The sequence below is a fragment of the Drosophila sechellia genome, chromosome 2L, assembly GCF_004382195.2.
Source record: "Drosophila sechellia strain sech25 chromosome 2L, ASM438219v1, whole genome shotgun sequence".
Taxonomy (NCBI): domain Eukaryota; kingdom Metazoa; phylum Arthropoda; class Insecta; order Diptera; family Drosophilidae; genus Drosophila; species Drosophila sechellia.
The window spans coordinates 4,360,973-4,382,717 of record NC_045949.1 but is presented as its reverse complement, the minus strand read 5'-3'; the positions used below and the strand labels follow the sequence as shown (position 1 = coordinate 4,382,717).

Sequence of the window (21,745 nt, the reverse complement as noted above, 5' to 3'; positions counted from 1 at the left end):
CACTGTTTGCCAGGTTTTGAAGCAAACACCACTTGGTAACACTTTAGATGGTCTATCGTTTGTCGATTATTTATTTGTTTTAGCACCAGTTTCTCGGGAGTTCTGGATAAAATGACTAGCTGCGTGCCAGCGCAGCAGCAAAAGGACCAGGAGCAGTTGCTAAAGGAACTGGCCAGCAGTGGCGACGAGATGGACGACCCGGACGATCCGGACCAGGAACACCACCAGCTGGTAGAGCCGACCTTCTCTTTTTCGGTGTGTATACAACAAGCTAGTTTCTTGCGGGCCGATTGATAGCCTTTCCAATTTTCAGAATAGTAACACCTGCTGGGTGTGCAACGGCTACTATGGGCCCAACTTCGGGGAACCGTTGTGTGGCGCCTGCCACGCCTTCCTTTACAACGCACAGCGGGCGGAGGAGATGCTCACGGAGCTCTCCGACGACGAGGATTCTGGGAACGACGAGCCGCCGTTCAAGGACAAGCAGGAGGATGAGGAGACCGAAAACGACGTAGACATCATGGGCTTTGAGGATCTGGAGGACCCCCAACCGGCAGCCGTGCCACAACATCCAAATCCGCAGCCACCAATGGAGCCACAGGATCAACAGCCAGCCCAACCAGTTATAGATCTGCCCCAGCCGGTGCCGGAGGCTGCGGCCCCACGACGCGAGTCTCCTGAGCGCGACTTCGAGCACGAGAGAGCCATTAATCCCTTCCTGCTACCCATTAAGCGTCCGCGGGCCACGGCTCCCTTGGCTCTGCCCCATTACATGCATGAGCTGGCCGATGGAAGGGAGCGAGTGCATGAATACAATACCGCCAGCGGAAGCGGAGCAAGTGGCAGCAGCAGAAACATTGTCAACATAATACCCGTCGAGGTGATGCTGAAGATATTCGCCTATTTGGACGACATGTCGCTGTGGATGGCTAGTGAAGTTTGCAAGCAATGGCACCACATTGTCGGGAAAAACACGGCCCAGAGCATGTGGAAGGCGTATATCAAGCAGCGCTGGCCGCTGTTCGACAGTTTGGCGGACAATCCCAACTGGTATCGGCTGTACGGGGCACTGATGTCTTCCTGCTTCTGTCGCACTTGCCTGATTGAGATGGGCGGTCGGGGTCAGGACGCACAGGAGGCAGATCCACAGCTGGGCGACCGGGAGCCGGGCAACGTAATGCGCAACAACTTCCTGCGCGGTGAAGCAAATTTGTTGAACAGCTACGAATCTGAGGGTATATCGGCCATACCGCTGGATCGACAAAACAACTACTGGCAGGCGACAATCCTGGGGCCACCGGGCAGTCCCTACGAAGGCGGCAAGTTCTTCCTGTTCATCTACTTCCCGGAGCGATATCCGATGACACCGCCCACAGTACGTTTCCTCACCAAAATCCTGCATCCAAATGTGTCGCGGCATGGAGACGTGGGCATCGACATCTTCCAGCAGCACAACTGGTCTCTCGCGCTGAACGTGGCTAAGGTGCTGCTTTCGGTGCAGAGCCTGCTGACCGATCCGTATACCGAGGTCTGCATGGAGCCGGAACTTGGATACATCTATGAGCACGAGCGCGAACGGTTCGAGCAACTGGTGCGCGCGTGGACATGGAAGTACGCCATGTATGAGCTAATTGCACCGCGCTAGAAGATCAAAAGCCCTCCAAGGACAATGGACTGAAAGTTGGAAACTACCCCTTACGTTGTAACTACATATGTCTGTGTATTTAGCTTAGTTGTGCCATCTGGATTGTTTATTTTGGCCTCCCCTCTCACTTTTCCTGCGCCCCAGGTTGAAACGTAGTCGAAATTACTTAACCTTATAATAAATGTATGCTTTAAGTTACGAGCGGCGTCTCCTCACTTCGTCCAAGACACCTTGGGGATGTCAAAGTGCTCGGTGAGCGTGTCTAGGTGCTCGTTGAACTTCTCCACGCGCTCCTTGTGGGTGGTTTGTGCTTTGTCCATGATTCGCTTGTTGCGCATCTTCTCCTGCTGCTTCTTACTGGCCATCTCGGCCTTGGTGAGCTTCCGCTCGTAGCCACTGGTGGCGGAAGTGGATGTGGCCCCCGATTCCGCTATTTGCTGCTCCACGAACGCCTTCTGCAGCTCCTTCTCCTTGTCCTTGCCCTTGTGCTTCTTCTTTTTCTTCTTGAGATCCGAATCGTTCTTTAACTTAAGCTTGCCCTTGGCCACACAGGCGTACTCGTCGGACATTTCTTCAATGGGTGTTCTATCTGGAAATGGATCGGTAATGAATCCGATCTGTTTAGGTTTTTCTGGTTTTTGTTTACACCTACGGCACGTTGTTATCTTAACATAATTTCTGATATTCGATATTCTGACCTTGCAAGAAATATATCGACGACATCTTATCGAATACATTTGAAGATGTTACAAATACGTTACTTTTTGGTTGTCACTCGTGGTAAGCTTCCTAATCTAACCATGAATAACTTAAAAACCTCTAATATAAATAAAAATAGTCTTGTAAGATTAAAAATAATTGTTCAATACATTACATACATTCAACTGTTATAATATAAAATGTTAAATTTAAACGGTATTACCCATGGTAATTGCGATGATACGCGAAATTAACGAGATTACCGAGCCTTGATGGCCTACTCAGGATTTTCTTACCATTACCACGATGATTGTTAAACTGACTGGATCTACTACCTTTTTGGTAACACTATTTCTGTTTGAGGTTTCTAGAAATGTTGCCGGTGAGATTTTGTTTTTAATGAAGTTATAAATTAATTCAATGGAGGCTGACTTTTGATTATTTAATAGGAGCTCATGAGGTGCTTGAGGCAACAAATGAAACATTTGTTAGGATCGGAGACAGTTACTATCTTATTGAACGAAAACTTAAAAAAAATTGGTTTGGTGCCTACGGAACTTGTCGACAACTACAAGCGGAATTAATCACTCTTGAAACTTTAGACGAATTGCGCCTGGTATCCGAATACCTTTTAGAAAATAAAATTTTCGAGAGATATTGGACCTCCGGAACGGATTTGGGAAACAACGGAAAACATGCCTGGTTTTCCAATGGACTGCCCTTGTCAACGGATTTGTGGTACAATGGAGAACCAAATAACAAGAATAATGACGAGCATTGCGTTGAATTGGGATCTGATTGGAGATCGACACAAGTGCCAGGAATTAACGATCGGAATTGCAACTTTGAGAGTTCTTATATTTGCGAAGAAGTTCAGCCGAAATATAATTCATGTCCGTAAAGGTGTATAAGATACATCATTGTCAGCTTGAAAGGCAAATTTTGAATAATTTGAGTGACAATCCTTTTATATGTCGATATTGTGTGTAAGTTTTTGGTGCTCTTATTCAAATGCCACGCAGTATGGGCTTTCTCTCTTAAGCCGCGTTTCTTTCTCTTTCGCCTCTCTTGCGCCACCCACCCGAGGAAAAGCTCGGTGGAAATTGTGGCCGTTCTCCCGAACGAACTTGTTAGCATTTCGCTGGCATTCAGATTCAGTTCTAATCCAACGGGCGACGGAACAACATACCGTGTGTGCTGTGTTCGCTGGAGGCGCGACTGTAAATATTTAAAAATTGAAAAACATATTCATAAACGGCCCAGGCCAAAACACTGCGAGAAATTCCTGCAGCGAAGTGATTTCGAATGAGTGGTTTCAAAGTGAACGGTGTGACCCAAAGTCGTGTTTTGTGTCCATACACACAAAAGAAAATTTATTAAATAAAATCATAACAAATGCATTTCATATATAAAAGTTTGAAAGTTGAATAAAATAATAAAGTTGAAAGTGCGAAGGTGAAAATTCTGCTCAATCCGAGCCTCGCTCTTTCTCTCTCTTTTTGCTGGCGGAAACTAACGGTTTAGGCAAAAACTGCCGTAAAAGCTCGCTCCTTCCGCACATGCGTGTGCGTGAGAGAGTGTGGATGCCTGCTTGAGCGTGCGAGTGTGTGTGTGTGTGCCCGTGTTAGCATCCTGTAGCAAGTTCTTCACTCAAGGATAACAGTCGTAAAAGCACAACAATGTAATGAACAATATCAGAAAATATCATCATCATCGTCCACATTTTCATGGCAAGGGATAATATTATGTGTGTGTCTGTGTGTGTGTGTGTCTACCAGGTTCTTTTGGCCCACAAACTTTAATGTCCTTCTTTGTCACTTAGTTTTATGCGAGCGTCGCCGTCAAACGCGACAATACGAGGGCATTTGCATACGATTTACGATTACCGTAGCCTCCAAAACGCACAATCCTACGGGTTAAGTCTGCCAAGGAGGCTGCGACTTCATCCGCACACTCTCCTCAAAACTACACACACACGCACACGCAGTGGTAGCCAAGGGCATGTAACAGGTAACACAACACAATTGACACCTGTCTCGCTTTTGCATTTCCGTCGCTCTCTCGCTCTCCGAGCCTCCTTTGTGGAAGGTCCTGTAATACTTGCTCCGTCAATAACAACAGTTGCCACAAAGAGCCATTTCAATGTCATGAAAGGATGTAAAGGATGGAAATAACTTTCAATTAGATTTCTGATCTCTGAATTTCAACTAATGTGGAAATTAATTAATAAACAGAAAAATAATCGAATCATATAAAAACGATTTCAAGGACTTAAATATAAGTTATTTTAAAAATCATATGATTTGAACTCTACATGTTTGAGGTCACCGAGAACATGGTTAAATTAGAATGGCACAACTTTTGGCCAGCACATGTTGCTCCAGAGTTTGTCCAGTTCGTACAAATCTCTTTTTCAATGTCCGAAGTTAAGTGGCGAAGAAGAGGGCAACGGGCTGGCGGAAAAGTCGCCAACTTTTTCATTACTGTTGCACATCAAGTTGAAGTTTGTCGTATACTGGATGACCTTTATGCAAAACAGGTCCTGGCACAACCGCCCACGCTGCCTTTTCCAGTGCGGTGCATTATTAAGCGCCAGCTTTTCTATTATTCAGCACACACATGATGTCTGTGTTTTTTGGGCGGTGTAATAAAAAAGCGTGAATTATTCATGCAAAGGCTTCGCTGTGGTCAGCCAGCCGTTTTTCCTGCTGTTCGTATTGAAATGCCATTAGCGAAAATCGTGCGATTGGCATTGCGCCGACGCGGCGTATACGCAATCTGGCATTGAGATAATATTTATTCGCGTGCTGTGCTGGCCATTATGCCAGCTGGACCGAGATTTACATTAATATTGGCGGAACAATGCTGGCCATAATCGTTACGAATGCAGATAATGCCAGTTAGTTTGGCCTAATTAAAAGAGAGAGGGCAAGCGAAACAAAGCCCAAGAAGATTGCCTTCTGCTGATGCGTGAATTTTCGTAACAACAGCGCGGAAAAAAAGAAACACTGCAACATTTCGTGGTCGTTTAGAGCGAGTTGATTCCGTTTTTGTTTGTGTTTGCCTTCCGGAGCACGCGTGTGTCTGCGTTACCTTGGACAAGAATAAACCATCCAAACATCCTGCAGCATCCGCGCATCCAAACATCCGAGCGCCCAGGCATCCATCTACTTGGCCATTGTGGTTGTTCTTGGCTCTCCTCCGCGGCGCAGCCCCTCGTTCATCCTTATTCCGAATCCTTGGCGCAGCAGATTCTAGTTGGTGGCCTACTCTGAAGGTGAGTGCAAACATTCGCTTTTTTCGTCATTTTGCTCGCTCAATCGATTATTCCCTAACTAAGCTCCAACTTAAATGAGCTATGAAGTCGCATAAAAAGCTACAGCAGCGAGGCCAGCAGAAATAACACATAATTAAAGCTTGATTGGAAAACTGCCCAAATCGACAAATTATTCAAAAAATGTGTATTTTCTTTGCCCCTAAGAAAAATTGTTTGATTTGCTTGCGGTGCGTATAAAAGCACCTAAATCAATTTGGCAGTCAGCTTATTGTTTTTTATGAGAACCATTTTTTATTATTTACCATGAGGCGAGAAACGATAATAATCAAAACTATTCTGTTAACAAAAACTAAATCACTAAAACTAAATTCTGAGGCTAAATGTATAGTCATTTGTCTTAAATGATAGACATTGCCTTTGAATTTTGCTATAATTCTCGTCTCACAATAAAAATATTTCTATTGGGTATAAAGAAAAACCGGCAAGTGAGCCACACACATCGAAACAGCGGAAAATGTCAATAAACTTTTCGATTTGAGTCACGTCGGGCTCTCTACCATATACGTGGATAAACGACTTTTCAGACTGAGACTGACATAGCTAACACCCCAAACGCGCCCATAAATATGGACACTCTGCAGACTGGGCGTGGCATAATGGGCGTGTAATGGCAACAGTTTGTTATAATTAGACAACAGTGACCGGCTATTACAGCTAAACTAGTTACTGGCTAATGGCCATGATGTTGCCTACTTTTGTGCGCCGAGGGAAGGGAAAAACGGGGCGTATACGTAACTTGGTTTCCAAATTCTATGCACTACACACCTTTATTGGATTTAGCTGCGATTTTTGTTTGCTAAGAGCCATAATCAATAGTGAAATTTTATAGTTTATGTATATATTTATACATCAATGTAACTATTTATTGATATTATCGCAAACTGGAACTTCCTTATTGGTGCACTTGCTGCGCAAAATGGGCTTCAGAGCTAAAAGCAAAAAGTGTACGCCACTTATTGTTAGCAATTTTGATCGATATTTACCAGATAAGCTCTTCGATTTCCGATAGCAGTTAATGGCCTTCAAAATACATGGATTGCGAACGGTATAAAAGCATTTATTGTCCTTGCTGACACATCCGAAGTTATCTGTGATGGGACAGAGCTTATCACAAGGTTGCCCGGCAACAACGCCTTTTATTTATAGGAATATTTTTAGGTAACAAAAAGTATGTGTGCTGTTTCTCTTTTTTACCCACTAACAGCAGCCAGAGGAACTTCATTTTTTTAACCGTGCGAGTCGACTGAGTTATGCCTGAGAAATTGGCATTACTAATTTATAAATAGAGATGCAATGCATTCAAGCATGAAATGTATTCAACTATGCTTTTTATAACAATGCAGGCTTTCCAATTGAGTAACAAAAAAGCAGATGGGTCAGAAAGTGTCTCGTTCATAATTCATGGCCAACATTACATTAGGTTACTACTACAAATCATGGCGAATAAAATTCGCCCGACCTCCGAAACATTTTTATGGCAACCATCTTTGGCAACAGCTCGTAAAACAGGAGCAACAGTCCGCAGTGCCTTACGCTCATAATTTATTTTGCATACACACACTCAGACTCATTCGAGTAACAAAACAAGAAGGACAACAAGGATACTCGCACACTCCTCTCAGGCAAACAAAAAAAAAAAAAAAAACCGAGCATTGAAGGAGAAAAATTCAATTTCAGAGGATATTTTTGGGAGCCATGTAGAATGTAGAGTTCCCACTTCTCGCAGCCACTGAAAATTAGATGGTAAAGCGATAAGAATGTACAAATTTGTGGAAATAATAGTATTTTATGGCGCAGATCCGTGACAATATGACAACTCTATTGATTTCGCATATAAAAGCGTGTCATTTTCCGCGAATAATCTGATTTATGGCATTGCAATACTAGAATTGATTGACATTCGAATTGAACACTGTACATTTTGTGGTAGTAGACTATAAGGGGTTGAAAAAAGGAATTTATATAAAAAATTTAAACAATGTTTATTGATATTTAGTTTGGGAAATAAATAAATTAAATTACAGCTCATTTATTTCAGCGTATTACTAGAGTAAAGCGTATAAATATTTCAAAAATTTTAGAGCAGCTTTAAATTAAGCCGGGAATTCAAAATCTCGTTTTAGCTTTTGTGAATGGAGGCTTTCTTTTCTTTTTTTTTTTAGTCAACCAAAGACAGCGCGTGAAACGTAATGAATAAATAAGGTTTGTCTGTAGTTCGCCATTCGAGGAGCTTGAGATTTTCCAGCCCAAGTGGATGTGGGTATATATGGATTGTGAAAAGGAGCGAGTGTTTGTGCGTTTGCATATTTTAGCTGCTCCTTTGCACCTTTTACATTTTATATGCCGTGCGGCGGTTGAATTTGAGTTTCTGAGCCCCCCGAATTTTTCGCCTCTTCTGCGCCGACTTTTATTTCAGTTTCCGTTTATGTACACATTTGTAGCCTGGCCAACATCCAGATCCACATCCCCATCCACACCCAAGGTAACCTTCACCTTTCGCACACGGAGAGGTCACCATTCCCTGCCAATTTATAAATGCTGTATGTACATGTGTTTTCACAAGGCTTTAACTTGGCCCTCTACCCCAAAAAGCGCCACAAAAAGTGGGCAAAAAAAGGAAGAAAAGTGTAATATTCACTTTTTATGCTGAGTCCGGCGTTTCTCGCATGCGACTAAAAACCAGCTGCGGTCCCCGTTCTGTGTAAATTTCTCCTACATTTCTCCAACATTTCTCGAAACTTTGCGGCACAATGGTCAAGTTTCGGTTGGGCAAACAAAGAATGTCCGACTTCTTTGCCCAGTTAGTCCTTGCAGGATCGGAACTTTTGTGGCGTGTTTTTCTTGTCGGTCCTCCACTCGAATTTGGGTTAATAGCCACACTCACACACTCGTGGAAATTCCTACACAATCGAAGGCATTTCAGGACGTCTGATTAGCCAGCGTAAATTTGAATGGAAAACTGCCAAATGGTATGCGTGTAGGTTTAAATTTAATCCGCTGTCAATACATACACCTGCGCAAATTAGTTCCAGTTAAATGCGCTTAACACGGCCACCGAATTAATTTCTGTTTTGCGGATTAGCTAAAGCACCTCTTATCGTGCTGATTTGCGTTTTAGATAAGAGAAAGAGGTGCACTAAATAATATACTAGTGTAAATAAAAAAATTAAAAAAATATATATAATAATTTAGACAAATCTAACCACCTGTTTAACATTTGTTTACTATTTAATCAATTAAATTAATCAGCGATTTAATTCAAAAACCATAATCTGCAACTGCGCATCTCTGTCACTAAATGTTGATTTGATGGTTGTAAATCGAATTGAATAATTAAACAGTGGACAGCGAACAACTGTTCGGCGTCAATCGATCACATAATTGAGATGCGACTTTGATTGCATTCGCAGGCTGTGGAAAATTACACGGCTGTGCAAAAATGCTGGCTGGACACGGGATGGAGATCGGGGTATCGGGGGGCAATTGGCCTTAAACCGAGATGGCTGTGCAATTGGGAGCAACTGTCGAGGTCGTCACATTTGACCCGCAATGCAGCCGGGGCTTAATCTGGCCCACAGTCGCATTCAAATGTCAATTAGTGTTGTTGCTGTGGTTTCAATTTCTCCACGCCGCTCTTTTATCTTTCCGGCTCTTTCCGGCCCCTTCCCATTCCCAATCCAATTCCATGCCCCCGGGAAGCCATTGAGCAATTGAAGGTCACGGTCCGCATCCGGATCTGGTTCCTTGGCCAGCGTTCCATAAATCTCGACCAGCAACTCGCCAAGGAGCAAGAAAAAATAAAACCTATAAAATCTGTTTAGCTAGCTGGTTATAAAACTGATACCCATAATTTGTGTCTAAAATTGATTTATTCATAACCTTTTTTTAGATGCTTGGTTACTTTCGAAAAATGCACATTGACCTAATTTTAAACACATTTTTTAACTAGAAATTTCAGTCGCACTCAAGTTTGCGGTTACAGCAATCTGGATAATTGGCATCCCCATTCAAATAATCCGTGAAGTGACAGTGCTCTGGTGGTTCCTTTTTATCACACCTTTATAAATGGACAAACAATTAGAAAATTTAAGATAGCATGATTTTTTCACTATTTTGGCTTAAAGTTCATGGATTTTTTTTGGCCTAAAAAAGGGTTATTACTTACGTAAACTGCATTCCATATCCATCGGCAATGCACAAAATTAAGGTGCAGTGCAGGGATTTTAGGCGAAATGTCTGACCCATCGAGAACACAGCGATGGGGATAGGCTGAAATGATTTTTATAGACTCAAATCTGGAAATTAATGTATTTAAGTTACCTGAATCCCCGTAGTTGTTGATGGAAATATTAGCGAAAGCTGGGAAAACCACCAAGCTCCATAAAAAGCCATAAATAATAAAGGTCTCTGGAACAAACGACATTTTGCACAGATTTCGATAGAAATTGAAAACGAACGATCGGCCTGCCTAGTTGCAAAGTAGGGTTCTGCTGCAGCAGTCAGGATAGGGAAGATCCGGATTGATGTAGTCACCGTAGCGGCAAGGAGGCGACAGGATGCTCACTCCGCAGCTGCCAATGGACAATTGGGCTGTTAGCATTTCAGTCCTTCGCAAAAGTAAGCCACCCACCTGTGGTAAACGACACGTCCGTTGAGGCCGCACAAGATTTTGCGGCACTCGTGCGTGGGATCCTTGATGCTAACCCCCGGATTGAGGACGAGACCCGGGTTGATGGTGCACTTACCAGGATGGTCTGCGGATGGAAATTGGAGCTTTAAGTGGAGTTGTCAGTTGCGGTTGTCTGCACTCACTCGGATCGTAGTGGATGTCCGCCCATTCCGCCGACTGGACCGCGGCAAAAAGGATCCACAGGAGCATAGCCAAAAGGACACAAGTGCTCGCGGCCATAAAGCTACTTTCATGTATTTAATATATTAATGTATATTTTTTATAATTTACTTTAGATTTGACGTACTTTGCAAAACGTAAGCCCAAAATTTTAAGCATAGTGTAAAGTCGGTTATTAAATACTTTTCAATGGTATGGATACGACTCATATGCCTCACCGTAATCGGCAAAGATTTCGTAATTGATGTTGGCAGCCAAAACGCCATGAATCATTATAATTACTGCCAGGATAGTGGAAATTCTGCACTGCGGCATCCTCATCCTGATCCTGTTTGTGTGTGTTTGTCGCTGTTGGCTTTTGCAGGAAATTTGACTGAAAGATTCGATTTTCCCAGCTGTCTGGCCATAAAGTGCCATTCCTGCCCAGCCTCGCTGTCGATTCCATATGCGCATTTTAATTAAAATGCAGCCAGACAGACAGACAGGCGGCGAGGATATGCTGGGGATATGCTGATGAAGTTATCGAATATGTTAATGCACTTATTTGCCGCTGCATTCGCCTTGTGTGTCATCTGTTGATGTAGTTGCATAATTCGATTAACTGACGCTGTCTCCAGAGTATCAAGTCCTCTGCCCTTCGACCCTTCTGCCCTTCTACGGGAGAATGTAAATGTTGGTTTATTGGCCCGTCTGTCCTTTGTCTTTCGTAAATTGTGATTGTTGCTGGGCCAACAGTCGGTGCGACCCAAGCCAAATCCATTCGAATCCACAAATTTGTGGGCCACCTAATTGATGCAGCTGTGTACTCAATCACATATCTTTGGTCTGCTTTTGGGGTCACCCAGCAGCGAGCCAAGTAAATGCGATTCTAGCTGGTGTGCTGTTTTGATTACCTTTCCTCCGGCTGGCTGGCCAATTAGCAAGCGACCTCCATTGTTCGCCAGTTGAAATTAATTGAATCGAGTGGCCTCAGCTGGGCCTGAAATATACACTTCAATGAACTCATCTCGACCCCAGTGGTTGGCTAATTAACCGACCCACTCCAAGCTGAATTTCCCGCCGAGCAGTGGATGGCTTAAGCGAAGAAAACGAGGGTATTAGAGTGTTTTAGTAGCCCTTTGAAATTGTAATCGTCTTAAATGCGTTTAGCAAAAGAATTACATACCAAAATTACAAAAATAATGGCTGATGCATATAAAATCTAAGGGAAAAATGACTTGATTTCAAGAACTGCTATGATTTCGATTCATTCAAACAAAATACTTTTTGTATTTTGGGCCCAAAACTTATTTCAGATGTTGCTACCTAGAAAAATAGTTTATACCAATTATTGGAATTTCCATTTCGGCTGTAGCCCTCTATGTTTTTTCCACATCATTCTCTACACCTGAGCCAACGAATTCCGGTTTCCGCTTTGGCATACATAAAGGCCAAAAATTGTTTCGATCGATAGAGCAATAGAAGCATGTACACGCGCATTTGGCTAAGGTATTTGCATATATATATCAACACGTATATGTGGCATAAATAACAAATTGGCCAGGTGAACGCATTTTGCTGTGAGTTGGAATGGGCCTCGATTGAGGTGAGGTGTCCAGAAATAAGGGTCAACTTTCGGCCAGGCATGCTCTATTTTTTTATATTTATATATATATTCTATATATATTTTTTTCGTTTTTTTTTTGGGAATTAGAGGCGGTGAAGCGTTCAAGTATTCCCTTTTTACTTTTGGGTGTCCTGAGGCCTTCAAACAGAGATGGCTATCGAGTCTGCGACTTCTGGCTGGATTTTGGCTCCTTTTTTATGGTCGCACATAAAAACACACATCATTATAATTTCAATGACATTAAAGTCCATATCAAAGTGAATGAGATACAAGCGAAATGCTTTATTTTATTGCTCTACTTTTTGGGCGCTTTTAATTCTTGTGACGCCCGCCCGCTGACCCCAGGTGCTCACCAATTCACCAGTTCACCTGCTCACCTGTTCGCCACCTCACCTGCCCACCTGGGCAACTGGGCATTTGGACACACACTCGCATACAAATTGCTTCCTGTCCCAGTCTCCCAGTGAAACGTCTGCGTTAAAAGGCCAACGGCCATGTGTTTTATTCGGCATTTATTTACGTTTGCTGGCAGCAAGATTCGAAAAAAAGGGCGAGAAATATATATATATATGCGATACAAGGAATGCTTTTAGCCAAAGTCATTCATCCAAACACACGCATTTTTTACGGCTGCAGCTATGTGTGTGTTTTTGTAATTCTAGCTTTCCACGCATGTATTTTTTATAGTTGAGAAAACAGATATGACTTAGGCGTAGGCATGTGTAACCTGAAGGTCAGGCGGAAAAGTTTGCTTTCAGTTTTCACCTGAAAGAAAATCATTTTGCTGGGCCAAACAAGAGGAAAAGAATTCTCGACGAAATTACATTTTCCGAGAAATAAATCTGTTTGCATTTCTGACGTCATAATAAGCACTCCAATCATATGTATTTCTCAATCAAATTAAATATATATTCTAATTACGGACGCAATTTCATTCATAATAAGTATACGCACTGTTTACCCAATTCGAATCGAACAAACACACATTGTAGCAATAATTTGCAGTACTTTACACTTTGTTAGCCGAATTATATATATTAATGCATTGCGAATATGAAATATTCAATTGCGTTATGCTTCACTGAATAATTCATGGCCCCAAAATAAACCAACGAAAAACAACTAAAAATTTCAAACACAATGCACACACACTGAGTGAATAAAGTGCAGTAAACAAAATTTTAGCTGAAGAACAACCGAATCCGTTACACTCACTAAAATTTAGCCTTTTCAAGTTCAAATTTATTAGCCTGTGTGCTCAAAGTAAATTCTACACAGGAAATTTTATGTTAATTTGTTGAAATGTTGCATCTAGAACTACACTTAGAAATAACAACTAAAATTCTTACATGTTTCTTTTTTTAGATTTAAGAATAGCATTTTATTCTTCGTGTGCATTTTTTATGGCCCAAGCAAAGGCTGCAACAACTGCAGCATCCACTGCAAACGACCTTGAAAATGCGGTTTTCCAGTTTTCCAGCTTGCTTGTTTGTTTGCTCGTCGTGTTGCAGTTGCTGCTATTGTTCCTCACAGCAGCACACTGAGTTATTAAAATTTGCCTTTGCAATTGCAGTCTATAAACCGCTTAGCCTTTGTTTCACTTCGAGCAACGAAATACTCTCGAAAATAGATCTCTGCTTTGTGTCCAAAAAATGCAGGGGCATCGACTGAGGAAAACCCAATTATAAACAATTTGAGAGCTGTGCAGGGGGAGAAAAGAAATGCACTTTTCAGCCATAAATAATTTTGTGTGTGATTTTGGAACTCAGAAGAACCCTTCTAATATGTTGTTAGAAAAAATCAGAAAATGAGAAAATAATTTACAATATTCTTTTCCTTTATTTGCAGGTGAGTTGCATTCGAGAAAGGTGTATTATACTCGGGCAAGTTAGTGAGTAATTAATTCCCAAAGACATTTAAAGGTTGAGATTGATTAACATTTTAAAATACACTCAACTGGTTCTAATTTCTGTTCTGTAATAAAATTTTCACTTAATTAATTAGGCTCTTAAAATATTTAAACGAATTTCACAAGGGCTATGTCCTTTTCCAACTCCTTCCATTTGTTTTAAGGAGTTTTTTATCTGGAATCAAAGCGATATCAAAACGTTGTAAGTCGCAGGATAATAGACTTGTGGCTGCTATCTGTCTGTGTGTGTGTGTGTGTGTGAGACTGTGTGAGTGTGACCAAACAGTTCGGATTAACCCAGACCTGCGAATTTATCCTTGGCATTTAACAATGCTTGACTTGCCCTGGCGCCCTGCTGTTGTTTTTGCTGCTGCTGGTGGAAACCGCGAAACTGCGCTTGTTGAATTATTTAAGACACACAAGTGCGCACCGCCCAACCACCCAACCACCCAACCACCCAGCATCAAGTACAAGGATAATGCCAAGCAGATAAAAGTGGCCGCAATGTAGCATACATTAAGGCGTCGGTGGCGACGCCGCCACTAAAGTCCTCTTTGGCAGCGGCAGCTTGATTATGTCTCAGGACTCGAGAGTCGAGACCCGAGTCACTCCGCACAAAAAAGAAATTAATTAATTTTTAAGCGTAATTAAATGCAAAGCAGCACTTGGTGGCACGGCTCGCAGCGCCCATGCCCTACCACTACACTGAGAAAAAAGGTGTTCAGGAAGTAATTAGCTCGAAAGTAATGAACTGAATGTTGGAAATAATAATTAGAGTACATATCTTATGACTTAATAATATCGTGATTGTTATTTATATTATGATATCACCTTTAGCTACTTCGCCACCGAATTTGTGAACAGTGCCGGTCGACCTGGCTTTGTTTTGCTGGCCATGAAGGCGCAAGGCTAACAAGTTGGTGGTCAAGGACGCGAAGGATGCGCGCCAGTAATATTTTTCCGAACCCGAACCTTTCTCGAAGGAAGTGATTTCTTTGAAATGAGTTTTGAGCCTCCATCGCCGAACATTTTTCCTTCACGCAATTAAAAATTCCACTCGAAGTCGGTGCCCAAAAAAAAAAGTTAAAATGAAAACAAAAAGGTTATCCACTCGAGCGCAGTTAATGGGCTTCTAGTTCGGTTTCAGTGGGATTTTATTTAATTTTTTTCGCCTTTTATTTTGTTTGTTCTGACCCTGCGAATGATTGGCAAAGGGCAGAACGCCCCAAGGTGGCCGGAACTTTGTCTGCCATTGACTTTTGCATGTGGGCTGGCCAATCAACGCCCAGAGCCCAAGAAACCTGGAAAGGTGGACACCGAGAGGATTCCAGTTCTGGAGGCCAGGACCTGGTCCCCATACGAGACCCCTGAGAAACCCGAGGAGCCAGATTTCGATTCACATTCAATTTTGATGGCTCGTTGGGCTCGCCTCTGCTGCCTTTGGTCAATTTCACTTTTATGTGTGTAGTCATCAGCTAAATGCCTTCCCAATATGTAGTATAGTATACGAATCTGGCCCGTTTGTTTGGCTTGTACACATGTATTCATATAGACAACGTGCTCGTGCCGATTTGTTGGCTATTTTTAGGCGCCTGCACACAAAAAACCAAAACAAAGCCAAAACCAAATTCAAACAATGCGAAACGAAACAATTACGCGCCATGGGCTCTCAGGAACTGTCAGTAGTGCTGCCTAATGGACTCGAAGCCCAATCGATCCAAAATGCTTTTAACACATACTCAAAATTAAAATAGAAATGCCTCAGAAATAGAACAACCACTGCCTGATTTTTCAAGAAAACAAAGAAATATTAATAACATATTTTGTTAGGAGACAAGTTTTTGAATAAGCATCCTAGTATTTTATTTGGCAATTCAATTCCATTAGACTTTCAGGCAGCTGAATCCAATCCAAATTTGAATTAAAATCACTTGAAAATATTTGTTTAATGGTTTTTTTATTGCTGACCATGAGCATTTCCCTGACCGACCACCACATATTGATCGGATAAATATTTGCCGTTTTCATTAATTGTTTGCTAGTTGAACAAGCCAGCGCAGAAGCGTTTGCCATACGTATTAAGGCATGTCCATATAGTCGGGGATGTCCAGAACAAAAAGATATATGTATATCTGGCTGTGCACCTCCTCCGATCCCCGTCATCCAGCATGTGGACACTCGGTGGTGGCCCAGTTCATTAATGGACAGTCGGTGCAACTGCAGTGGCACCGTTTCAATTAAATTTATGCCAATGCCAATGTCCGTGTGCTGCTGGCCTCTGGCTGTGTTTGTTTTTGTCTCACACGTATGTCAATAGCTGTTTTAAGTTAATTAATCAAAGCTGAGCCAATTTTTTGCCAGACGTTTTCAACATTTGCGGTTGGCGAAACGTTGCGGTTGCCGTTTTAGATACCACACCTTGAATGCACTGCTCATTTTGGAGCAAATATTTTCCTATTTTGAAACTACATATATATGTAAACGTTTAAAAAATATATATTCTTTTGTTTTAAATCGGTATCTTAATTTATTTAAATTTAAAATACCCCTATTTAGTCTTGCATTTATTTTTATCTCGCGTTTGACATCTTCTTTCCGCTTCGAATTGGAATTTCGTTGGCATTTGCAGCCTTTGGACATAAATTGAACTTTTGTAATTTAAACGCCATTAGTTTTCTCAATTCGTAAACAATGTGGCCTATTTTAACATGTTTCTCTGTTGTTTTAGCTGCTGGCCGATGATGATGATGATATTTACATTGGTGTTCGTTAAATGATTTCGATTTGTTTGGGTCTTCTGATTGGTAACGTTCAAGGTAAACGTCTATACTATTTGGAAAAATGCCATTCTCTCTTGGCATTCCAAATTACAATTATAGTTATTGAATTAAAATCAAAGCATTCGGCAAATGAATATATTTTAAGTGTATTCATTGACATTTTTGGCTGATTTTGCGGCACGTGGCATGGCCCACTAATTGCCACTTGAGAGTGGAATCCCAAAACTGGGACCGGGTCAAAGCCGAGTCCTTTGTCGGGCCTTGGCACCCAAAAAAAAAGAAAAAAAACAGAAAGCAGTAAAGCAGTAAGAAAAAATCAAATTCACACATTCGCAGGACAGAAATGTGGGACAAGGAGGCGGGACGTGGCGACACAATTGTCCTTGCAAGGACACACAGCTGCCACGTCAACGTCTTAGCCAAGGGCTGTGCTGCTGCTGGGAAATATTGATCCGTTAAAAAAAAGAAAAAAAACTGCTCAGCCCGGCCAGGTGAGCCAGCCAGGCGTGGCATTTATGAATTGTGCGCCGTGTTTGTTCGCAGGCCACGCTGCGTATACGCGATGTTTATTGATTGTGTCTGATGCGAGGCGATAAGAATGGATTCCTTTGCGCTACACTGCCACAAATAAGTTGCTAGTCACAGATCACAGTTGGCCCTCGTGATATGTTCTATTTTATTGAGATTTTTCCATCGCGAGCCTGCTACAATTGCTTCCTGTGCTCAATGTCATCGACATTCAATGCAATTATGGCAAATTTCCGATGACCCCCATCTCCCAAAGGCGAAAGTTCAATTTCGTATTCAATTTGCGATTTCCACAGAGCACTGTGATAGCAAATTGCCAATGCCAGGACCCAAACAATTTGAATGTGGATGTGTTGTGCGCGCCTGTTTGTATGCGTGCTTTTATCGCCATCGCCTCTGACTTTCCCGCCCGCAGGCTCTCACCTGTACAGACAGGTAAACGATAACCCAAACGCAGGGAAATGCGCACGACCAGGTGAAACTGGCGAACGGGCGAGCTCTTCGATTGCAGCGACAAAAGCCCACCGTCAACGGGCAACGGCAACGTGTCCAGCATAAGTAATGTTTATTTTTTATGTACATACATTTTTAGAGAGGGAGAGTGGCTGTTTTGCAAACATGAAAGATGCTAGGTATAAAGTTGCAAGAAATGTCGATTAAGGTGCTGGAATTTTAGAATTTGTTAGAAGCACAAAAACACATATTTTACCATACTTTAGGGCTAAACCATGATTATACTTCGCTGTTATTGCTACTATGTAGTACCTTCATTCTTAAGTCCATTCTTAATTTTCGAAGGCTGTAAGCTCCGCTCCTTAACCACTGCGTCCTTCATTTACATGGTTTCTCGAAGATTTCGAAGATGTAATTAATCACCCTCCGCCGTCTCTCAATTATCTTTCCCCGGCGATTGTAATTGTGGGTCAGTTGCTCAAGGCTGCGGACCCAAAGCCATCGCGGTGAAATGGAAACGGGTAGGAGACCATGGGCGGCACGTTCGATGACCGGATGTGCGTGCATGCAGCAGACGGACTTGTAAATGGGCTATGGACACGTGGCAGAGGACAGCTGGAAACAACAAATGGAAATGCCATTTCAATAATTTATGCCCAGCAATAAGGGGAAATATATTTAAAGGGATCTTGAAAGCCATCTGCCATATTGTATACACGCTTAATAGCCGAGAATAATTTTCCGGCAGCGAAACAAATGATCCAGGTGATGGACGCCCACATCCAAGCTGAGGCCCAAACTCACATCACTCATACGCCACGTGCAGCGCGCTCTGTTGCCTGTTCTCCTGTCTGTCTGCCAGTCTCTTCGGCTCTGTTTTTAATTAAAAATGTTAATTTAAAGCTGCGAACTGCGTGGCATGGCCACGTGAAAATGGCACGAAATAAATGTGTAATAAACTTTATGCAGACTCTATATAACTCGAAATTCAGACTTGTTTGGAATTGAATAAATTTCCGAAATTTATGCAGCTAACTACAAATCTTGATTATTTTATTCAGGCTAACTAATCCTTGACAACAAGCAAATGGCTTAGCTAGTTTTCTGATAGACATGTACATTGCTTTAAGTACACTCCTGGCAACACGAAATGTGTACTCAAATGCATTCATTTGCCAATGATTTGCTAGAAAGCAGGTACTCGATACTCCCAAAAGTATGCTATGAAAAATTTCACCGAAAATGGTTGCACGGAGGAATGAAAATGAAATGAAAATCAAAGGCAGCGCCAATCGAGAGTGGAAACCACAGGCGGGAAAAGGGATACAGGGACAGGAAGTGGCATTGTTTGGGTGCAAGTGCAAGTTCTTTTGTGTGCCAGTGAGTATCTGTGAGCAGCAAATCAAATTAAGCTATCAGATAACCGTGTAAACTCTGCCAAGCAAGTGCAGTTTGCAGCTGGCAGAGTCGGAAATTTTGCCTTGATATTCGGCACAAACGCAGGACACACATATATAGCTCACATATATCAATGAATGGCAGCATGAAAGGAAATGACTGGAAAAAATAGAGGCAGCCTGAAAAAACAGACCAAAAGCGGCAAAGCCATCAGCGAATCTGTGTGTGTGTGTGTGTGTGAGGTTCTATGTATTCGTGTCTGCTTGTGTGTGTGCGTGCAGCATAACTGGCATGGCAAATCGATAGAACTGCGTTAAGCCAAAGCCAACAAATGCGGTTTGATAGTTGGTCTATTTCCACTGCTCGGCATTTGCACCACCGCATTTCTGGTTGATTTCTCCAATTGTTGTACTCAAATTGCCTCGGGCTTAGCGAAAAACAGTCTAAATGGCATAGTTCGGCCTAAATATTAAATATTTACTGAGAGCTACATTAAAAATTAATTAAATTAGCAGTATAGGATAAGTGGTAAATAAATTATCATTCTGCTAAATAAAATTGTATTAGATTTATAATAATATTTTGATTTATTTGCTTTGTCAAATATTTATAATTTCGTTGAATATTTTGTTCATATTTCGAAAGGAATTATTGTGCAGCTGTGTTTCACTTGAAAATGCCCGCAATAATAATCCTTAACATTTCATATGCCAGATGAAAATACCATTCTCATTCATAGTGTGAAGTGTGCTCAAGATCATAATCTTAAAAGTGTAGAATTATGTCAGTAGCCAGCTGGACTCAAAGTGATGTTATAAACTTGTACAAAGTATGTTTTCTTTTGCAAACTAAAGAAGTGAGCTTCTCCTGCAGATGGAGGGGAAAATATGTGAGCTCAGCATAATGCATTTATGCAACCCAAAGCTTCTCTGAGAGTCCTTTTTATTTTTCGCTTGCCACAATGACACCCACACAGGTGCATTTGCTGGGCATTTTGCTGCCTTGATTGCAAAAGTGTCAAAGGTTGCGTATGACTTTTTATTTGGTCGACGAAGGCTGCGCGAAATGCGTTTATCCAAAACGGGAAATGTCACAAAATGGCTGGCATAAAGGGAAAATTGAGAGAATTGCAAAAAGCGTCCGTCAAGGTTGAGGGCGGTGTGGAAAATCGCCTTAAAGTGCACAACAAGGGATCGGAGGTGCGGTACAATTTAGGGGGAATTTAAGGACAATGGGGCCAGGCAACTTAATGTCAACAGCAGGCAGTTAATGATACTCATCATTATCGGGTACCCAGACCCAGAACCAGAACCAGACCCAGAGATCCAGAACGGCTTCTTATCGCACACAGAGTAGCACATTCATTTAAGCACGCGCACGTATACGCCCCGTTGGCCCGCCCTCGCAGCCAGATTACGTATACGCCCGAGTGTTTGTCAGCAGGCGGATCGGAGCAGGAGGTCCCAATGCTTAGTGACAAAAATATCGGAGCAGCCTTGGCTGAATGTGAACGTGTACGTGAATGTGGGTATATGTTTGGGTGTGTGTGGGTGTGGCGGGGCGTGCACTTAAATCTGTTCTTGTTTCAAGTGCGCACGGAGCACGTTTTAGCAACGGCTTCGGTTCATTTTAAGTGACGCTTACACGGCACGACATCACGGCCCCCTTTTCGCATTTTGCCTCCCCCGTGGCATTGCATAACTTGTTGCTTTAGTTTGCGCCTTACTTTGCTCTCAATGAATTTTATAGTTGCGCCTGCCATCCAGCCAACCAGCCAACATCCTGGCCACGCTCGTCCTTGCTTATATAAAGTCCTGTCTGTATCCGCCTGCCTGTTGCTGCTCCTGTCTCTTCTCGGGCCGCATTTGGCTCTTAAATATTTAATAAGCGCAATTATTGAGTTCACTATGCCGAAAGCTTGGTTTGAATTAATTCCGAATGTTATGCAAAAATACTCGCTTGGCAACTTTTCGGGATAAATGGCCGATTGGGATCCGCAGATTCAAACTTTCGTTGCCATTTCAGAGAATCCAGAAAGTAAGACAACTTTACTGGTTTCGAATTTGCTGAAGCAAATTTAATTATGGCTTGGCAAACTGTTTTTAATGAGTTTTTCGCAGAAATTCTGGGAGAACTGAAATAGCGTTGTATATATTTTTCGCATAAAGCTTTATATGAGCAGACACCTGGAAAGAGGGAAATTCTTTTTAAATCATTTCCAAAATAAACAATTCGAGTAGGCGAGAAGCACGAGAAAAATAAGCAGATCATCTTTATTCGCAAAAAAAAAAAATAAAAATATGAAGAAGGATATTTTTTTCAAGTTTTACGTTGTTAAACGCGAACTTTTTAAGTAAGTTTTGTTATTATGTTTATGGTTTACAAACAATACTCATATTTCATTTTACAATTCGTTGCATTTATACACTTGATTTTATTAATGGTCAAATCACTCAATTAAACAATTAGCTCGAATTTACGACATATATTCTCTATTGATTTTACACCTGCTTCAACGTGGATGGTGCGATATTCGATATT

At 42.0% G+C, this 21,745-nt stretch overlaps 7 protein-coding genes and 1 long non-coding RNA gene across 10 annotated transcripts in view; 3 read left to right on the top strand and 5 right to left on the bottom strand.

The window, feature by feature from the left end:
* Positions 1–46: 46 nt before the first annotated feature.
* Positions 47–1,843, top strand: LOC6613343. Its single transcript, XM_002037782.2, has 2 exons — positions 47–255; positions 314–1,843. Exons 1-2 carry the CDS (start codon positions 112–114, stop codon positions 1,643–1,645), a joined length of 1,476 nt encoding a protein of 491 aa, XP_002037818.1. The 5' UTR covers positions 47–111; the 3' UTR covers positions 1,646–1,843.
* LOC6613342 (protein FAM32A-like) lies at positions 1,722–2,300 on the bottom strand. Its single transcript, XM_002037781.2, has one exon. The coding sequence runs from the start codon at positions 2,212–2,214 to the stop codon at positions 1,858–1,860; it is 357 nt and encodes a 118-aa protein (XP_002037817.1). The 5' UTR covers positions 2,215–2,300; the 3' UTR covers positions 1,722–1,857.
* Positions 2,301–2,650: 350 nt separating this feature from the next.
* On the top strand, positions 2,651–3,299 carry LOC116803533 (C-type lectin 37Da). Its single transcript, XM_032727227.1, has 2 exons — positions 2,651–2,726; positions 2,794–3,299. Exons 1-2 carry the CDS (start codon positions 2,651–2,653, stop codon positions 3,243–3,245), a joined length of 528 nt encoding a protein of 175 aa, XP_032583118.1. The 3' UTR covers positions 3,246–3,299.
* Positions 3,300–3,521: 222 nt separating this feature from the next.
* The window catches only part of LOC6613339, a 36,970-nt gene continuing 18,746 nt past the window's right edge, over positions 3,522–21,745 (top strand). Inside the window, exons 1-2 of the mRNA XM_002037779.2 lie at positions 3,522–3,799; positions 5,335–5,621. The gene's annotated coding sequence lies outside the window, so the exon portion shown is untranslated. The remainder of the gene's footprint in view (positions 3,800–5,334; positions 5,622–21,745) is intronic.
* On the bottom strand, positions 6,414–6,923 carry LOC116801527. The gene is made up of 3 exons (XM_032721777.1): positions 6,876–6,923; positions 6,665–6,814; positions 6,414–6,610 (listed from the first exon to the last, which is right to left on the bottom strand). The coding sequence occupies exons 1-3, from the start codon at positions 6,901–6,903 to the stop codon at positions 6,540–6,542; spliced, it is 249 nt and encodes an 82-aa protein (XP_032577668.1). The 5' UTR covers positions 6,904–6,923; the 3' UTR covers positions 6,414–6,539.
* LOC6613341 lies at positions 9,543–10,120 on the bottom strand. The gene is given in 4 exon segments (XM_032721771.1): positions 9,543–9,738; positions 9,847–9,924; positions 9,926–9,950; positions 10,002–10,120. Coding segments are annotated over 4 exon segments (309 nt in total). The 5' UTR covers positions 10,105–10,120; the 3' UTR covers positions 9,543–9,635.
* LOC116801525 lies at positions 10,129–11,790 on the bottom strand. Of its 3 annotated transcripts, XM_032721752.1 has the most exons (5): positions 11,696–11,790; positions 10,658–11,604; positions 10,494–10,594; positions 10,312–10,435; positions 10,129–10,252 (listed from the first exon to the last, which is right to left on the bottom strand). In XM_032721752.1, exons 2-5 carry the CDS (start codon positions 10,687–10,689, stop codon positions 10,150–10,152), a joined length of 360 nt encoding a protein of 119 aa, XP_032577643.1. In that variant the 5' UTR covers positions 10,690–11,604; positions 11,696–11,790; the 3' UTR covers positions 10,129–10,149. The 3 variants fall into 3 exon arrangements, with proteins under 3 accessions (XP_032577643.1, XP_032577647.1, XP_032577652.1); XM_032721756.1 differs by having other exon boundaries at positions 10,658–11,787; XM_032721761.1 differs by lacking the exons at positions 10,658–11,604; positions 11,696–11,790 and having other exon boundaries at positions 10,494–10,643.
* On the bottom strand, positions 17,909–18,836 carry LOC116801530. The gene is made up of 3 exons (XR_004362075.1): positions 18,611–18,836; positions 18,068–18,421; positions 17,909–18,017 (listed from the first exon to the last, which is right to left on the bottom strand). It is a non-coding gene; the product is annotated as an uncharacterized LOC116801530 (long non-coding RNA).

Coding starts and splice junctions, on each gene's coding strand:
- LOC6613342 (XM_002037781.2), bottom strand. CDS start 2,214: ATGTCCGACGAGTACGCCTGTGTGGCCAAGGGCAAGCTTAAGTTAAAG.
- LOC116801527 (XM_032721777.1), bottom strand. CDS start 6,903: ATGAAGTTCCTCTGGCTGCTGTTAGTGG. Junction 6,815..6,875: donor CCTCTGGCTGCTGTTAGTGG/GTAAAAAAGAGA, acceptor TATAAATAAAAG/GCGTTGTTGCCGGGCAACCT. Junction 6,611..6,664: donor GAAATCGAAGAGCTTATCTG/GTAAATATCGAT, acceptor TTTTGCTTTTAG/CTCTGAAGCCCATTTTGCGC.
- LOC6613343 (XM_002037782.2), top strand. CDS start 112: ATGACTAGCTGCGTGCCAGCGCAGCAGCAAAAGGACCAGGAGCAGTTG. Junction 256..313: donor AGCCGACCTTCTCTTTTTCG/GTGTGTATACAA, acceptor TCCAATTTTCAG/AATAGTAACACCTGCTGGGT.
- LOC116803533 (XM_032727227.1), top strand. CDS start 2,651: ATGATTGTTAAACTGACTGGATCTACTACCTTTTTGGTAACACTATTT. Junction 2,727..2,793: donor GGTTTCTAGAAATGTTGCCG/GTGAGATTTTGT, acceptor ATTATTTAATAG/GAGCTCATGAGGTGCTTGAG.
- LOC116801525 (XM_032721752.1), bottom strand. CDS start 10,689: ATGCTTAAAATTTTGGGCTTACGTTTTGCAAA. Junction 10,595..10,657: donor TTGGGCTTACGTTTTGCAAA/GTACGTCAAATC, acceptor ACATGAAAGTAG/CTTTATGGCCGCGAGCACTT. Junction 10,253..10,311: donor GGACGTGTCGTTTACCACAG/GTGGGTGGCTTA, acceptor GTCCATTGGCAG/CTGCGGAGTGAGCATCCTGT.